Source organism: Penaeus chinensis, chromosome 13 (assembly GCF_019202785.1).
Source record: "Penaeus chinensis breed Huanghai No. 1 chromosome 13, ASM1920278v2, whole genome shotgun sequence".
NCBI lineage: Eukaryota > Metazoa > Arthropoda > Malacostraca > Decapoda > Penaeidae > Penaeus > Penaeus chinensis.
This window is the reverse complement of record NC_061831.1, coordinates 8,179,001-8,184,000: the sequence shown is the minus strand read 5'-3', so window position 1 is coordinate 8,184,000 and position 5,000 is coordinate 8,179,001. Positions and strand designations below refer to the sequence as shown.

Here is a 5,000-nt window from a genome sequence, read left to right as displayed (position 1 = left end):
CGTGCTCGAGGGCATCGGCTTTGAGATTTTTGGGCCTGAGAGTTTTTACGAATTGGTGATTCTCATTGTGGATACTTCGGTTTTTTGGGTTTTTTTTATATGATACGTCGTGGTTGAGGTGGTTGGTGTATTGGCATCTGAACAGTAATGTGAGAAAGTATTCAAGTAGACAAGCATGGGTGTGTGTGTGTGTGTGTGTGTACACACACACACACACACATATATATATACACTTATCAGTTGACAAACCAAAATCTACGTTACCATCGTACGTAAGGGCAATAACAAATAGAATGAATGAAAGAAAAACAAAAAAAAAATATATATATATATAACTATATAAGTCATAAGATCAGAATTCCCGATTTGGAGTTGAATTCCTTTTACTGGGAATTGTATGGCTGTGTGTGGTTTTGCAAGGTTGTGATGCATTTTCTTTTATTTCTTTTTTTTGTAGTGGGAGTTACTGGTGATTGTGATTATGATTGTGAGAAGGAATGATGTGTTGTGGATAGATATTATAGAGGTTACAGTTGTGATACAGATTTTTTTGTATTGTTTGTACCTATTTCGTCCTCTGTTTGACGTGGAAGTTGTGATTTAGATATTTGTATTGTGAATAAGTATTATGGTTGTAGAGATGTTAATTCGTAAATTTATGATGTGGATTTTTATTACTCCTTTCTTCTTATTTTTTTTTTTTTTTTTTTGGGGGGGAGGGGTTAATGGGACTGGAAACTATTGGTAATTATGATGACAGTGGATCTTTCCTTTTCTGCTTTGACTCAAAGTTGTGGTTTAGTAAATGTTTATGTTCTGGGAATGACTATAATGATTTAGGCACGTTGTCCCGGAAGACTGTGACGCAGGTTGGATATTTCGCTTTCAGTTTGACGGGAAGTTTTGTTGCTGGTGATAATAACGATGTTTATATTTAAAGGTGTTTTTTTTTTTTTTTTTTTTTTTTTTTGCTTTTTCGTAATGGGTTTGAAAAAAATACTAGTGGTTGTGTTTATAATTGTTTCGTTTTTTTTTTTTTTTTTTTTTTTTTTTTTTGATAATTAAATAAGAGTTAAAATTATTTGTGATTGTGGGGATATTTCGTACTGCCGTTTTCACTAAGCTGTGATTTCGATTTAAATGATGGAGTGAAGACTTACTGGCGGTTATCATATAGGATTTTCGTTTTGTTATATTTTCAGTGATACTGGTAAAGATTCTTTGTTTACAATAGTTCTGAGCGCTCAGTTATCAGTTTATGTTATTTCTGACTACTGTATGTCTGATTGTTGTTATAAGCGATTCAAAATGGTATATAAGTAGATTATGATAGCAAGAATCAATGCTTATAATAATAAAAGAACATAAGGTTTATAAAAGGACCACACCCGTCCCGAACTCCAGCCAACAACCCGAGCCAAGAATCGTAATTTAAATGATAAAGAAAGTAGAAAAATGAAAAACCCGAGCCAAGAATCGTAATTTAAATGATAGAGAAAGCAGTAGATTCGAATCTGCGTTACGGGCTCGAACGAACTAACAAGCATATTCTAAACGCACGATTTACATGACCGCCAAAAAAAAGCCGATCGCCGTGTTTCCCTAACTGATTCGGGACTCCTTTCCGATCGCCCTAACCTAACCTAAACCTAAACCTAACCTAACCTAACCTAACCTAACCTAACCTAACCTAACCTAACCTAAAAAGTTGAGGAAATCATCCAAAAAGAAAGTCAAAATTGTCATTAATTAAAAAGAGTGAACATCATGACACGATTTTTATATATACCCATATACGGTGGGTAAAACCATAATTTTCTTTCTTTTTTTTTTTAATCAGTAAATGAATGAATATATAACTGAGTAAATTCACCAATTGATAACGAACATGTAGGTCCATACGTGATCCTTTTACGATTGATTTTTATTACACTTTACTAGTTATCTCTGCAAGAGGCGGCAGAAATCCAACGCAAGGAAAAGTATCCCCTATAAATACGTTTTCTATGAGTATTATGAAACGCTTCAGTTTTCTTTGAATATTGTAATAAATGGGGGAGACTATTTTATGTGTTCATAATTTAGTCTGCATTTCGTATTTAAAGTAGGTGAGTGGTCTATGCTAATAGAAAAATACAATTTAATGGTTCATACTGTAAGTGATTTTGATAACCCCGTTGAGTTGAAATTATCTTACAATCTATTGTACATTTAAAAAAAAAAACTTTTATATAATCTTGTTTTAACTGCTGCACCCGGTGGTAATAGGTCTTGTGCAAAGAAAACTTATGTCTAGTAAGCTAGTAATTGTGCTTTCTATGGAAACAGTTGATGTAGTATTGATAAAAGAAATTTGTATTTCGCAATGTTATAGGGGTAACGAAACTACTTCATTAGACTTAGACTATAATGTTGGTCTTGTGTAGCAATTAAATCTAATCTTGAGACGCTCCACTCCCTGATGATCATTATTGCTATCATTATTACAGTTATCATCATCATCATCATCACCACCAGCATCACCACCACCAGCATCACCCTCACCACCCTCCCCACCCTCCCCCTGCCCTCCAACACTAACCCCTTCCACCCCAAACCGCCACAGATTCGCGTGTGCTTCGAACCCAAAGCCGAGACGACCCTGTATACCGAACACGTCGTCCATGGAGCCAACATCGCCGCTAAGGACATCGACTCCTCCAGGCCTTCCTTCAAGTCCTCGACAGGTTTCTTCAGCGTCTCCATGTCCACGTGTTACACCCAGAACTCGCAGCTCGCTTTGATGAAGACGCTGCTGGGAGATGATGTTCGTTTTTTTTTTTTTTTTTTTTTTTTTGTGTGTGTGTGTGTGTGTTTTGTGATTTTAGATTATGTGATATACATGCGCGCGTGTGTGAGTGTGTATGTGTGTGAGTGTGTACATACTCTTATATACACGCGGTATGAAAAGCACTTACATAGTCTCCCAATTCCCAGGACCTTGCCAACACTATCCTCAACCCCCACGAACAGCTGTACCTCGCCAGGGGACACCTCGCTCCTGACGCCGATTTCGTGACGGAGGCGGAGCAGGACGCGACCTACTATTACATCAACGCCGCTCCTCAGTGGCAGGCCTTCAATAACGGAAACTGGAAGGTAAGGAAAGTTAATTAGATTGCTTTGATTATGATGATGATGGTGATGAAAATGATGATAATAATGATGAGGAAATGACAATAACAGTGATGACAATGAAAATTAAGATAATAATAATGATAATAATAGAATGATAATAATGATAATGATAACAGTAATAATGATAGTGATGATAATATCAACAGTAATAATGGCAATAAAAATAATGATAATAGAAATTATAATAATGATAATAATGATAATAATAACAATGATAATTATGATAGGAATGATGATAATAACAATATTTTATAACAATAATAATGATAATTATGATAGTAATAATGATAATAACAATATTTGATAATAATAATGATGATGACAATGATAATGATAATACTAATAATAATAGTAATAATTATAACAATAATAATAATGATAATAAAAATAATAATGATAATGATAATAATAATAATGATAATAATAATAATAAAAAATAATAATAATGACAATGATGACGATGATGATGTTGCTTATCATTATCATCATTAAAAAGCTCATAACAATAATGAAAATGATAACAATAACGATAATATATCAATACCTTCAACAATAGCAATACCCATTTTAACAAACCCAACCACGACCACAGTACCTTGAGTACGCAACCCGTGACCTTGCCGAAGCCCACGGTACTGACCTGACCATCTACACCGGCGGTTTCGATGTCCTGACCTTGGATGACATCAACGCGAACCCGGTTGAGATTTATCTTGGGTTGACTGAGAACGAGATGGTTGTCCCCGCGCCAGCTGTCACTTGGAAGGTAAATTTGGGGATGGGGAGAGAGGAGAGAGGGTGGGAGGGAGGAAGGGTGGGAGGAAGAAGGGGAGGGTAGAGAGGGAGGAAAAGAGAGAAGGTAGAGGGAGGGAAGGAGAGAGGGTGGGAGGGAGAAGGGGGAAGGTAGAGGGAGAGAGAAAAGGAGAGAGGGTGGAGGAGGAGAGGGTGGGAGGGAGGAAGGAGAGGGTAGAGGGAGGGAGAAAAGGAGAGAGGGTGGGAGGGAGGGAAGGAGAGAGGGTGGGAGGGAGGAGGGGGAGGGTAGAGGGAAGGAGGAAAAGAGAGAAGGAGGAAAAGAGAGAGGGTAGAGGGAGGGAAGGAGAGAGGGTGGGAGGTCGGAGGGGGAGGGTAGAGAAAGGTAAGAAGGAGGGAGGGAGGGAGAGGGGAAGAGGGTAAAGGGAAGGAGGGAGGAGGGAGTAAAGGAGGAAGGGGAGAAGAGGGTAGAGGGAGTGGGGAGGAGGGGAGGGTGTTGGGAGGTGAGAGGAAAGGAAGAAAGGAAAAGAAGTGGGAGGGAGGGAAAGAGGAAGGTGGGAATGAATGACGAAGGAGGAAGAAGGAGAGGGTAGAGAGAGGGAGGGAGGAGAATAGGGGAGGAGGGAGAGTGGGAGGGGGAGAAAGAATGATCTAGTGGGAGGAAGAGAAGGAGGATAAGTAGGTGGGAGAGGAGGAGGAATGGAGGGCAGGGTCAAGAAGAGGGAGAGAGAGAATTTTATAGATAGATCGAATATTAGAGATATATTGATAGAGAGAAAGGGATATAAAGAAATAATGAGCAAGTTTGTATCTAGTTACCCCGCTATCCACCCTTCTATTCGTCTATCCATCTGCCTACCTATCCATCTATATTTATACATGATCTGACATATATAAAAAAAAAAACCAAAAAACATTAACACCTATGCCAACTCCAATTCTAAATCTAAAAGGTCGTCTACGAGGAGAGCAGTTCTCGTGCCGTGGGCGTCGTGGGCGTGAACAACCCTCACATCACCAGCCCGCCCACTCCGCTGTGTTCGGATCTGTGCAGTTCTCTCTCATGGATCGAC

The 5,000-nt window shown here is 38.7% G+C and overlaps 1 protein-coding gene across 1 annotated transcript in view; it reads left to right on the top strand.

Annotated features, from left to right (window-relative positions):
- LOC125031861 overlaps positions 1-5,000 on the top strand; it is a 13,031-nt gene that overhangs the window by 7,824 nt on the left and 207 nt on the right. Inside the window, exons 4-8 of the mRNA XM_047622847.1 lie at positions 1-55; positions 2,606-2,806; positions 2,977-3,138; positions 3,770-3,943; positions 4,881-5,000. The exon at positions 1-55 is cut by the window's left edge and continues 89 nt beyond it; the exon at positions 4,881-5,000 is cut by the window's right edge and continues 207 nt beyond it. Coding sequence (XP_047478803.1) covers positions 1-55; positions 2,606-2,806; positions 2,977-3,138; positions 3,770-3,943; positions 4,881-5,000 — 712 coding nt within the window. The remainder of the gene's footprint in view (positions 56-2,605; positions 2,807-2,976; positions 3,139-3,769; positions 3,944-4,880) is intronic.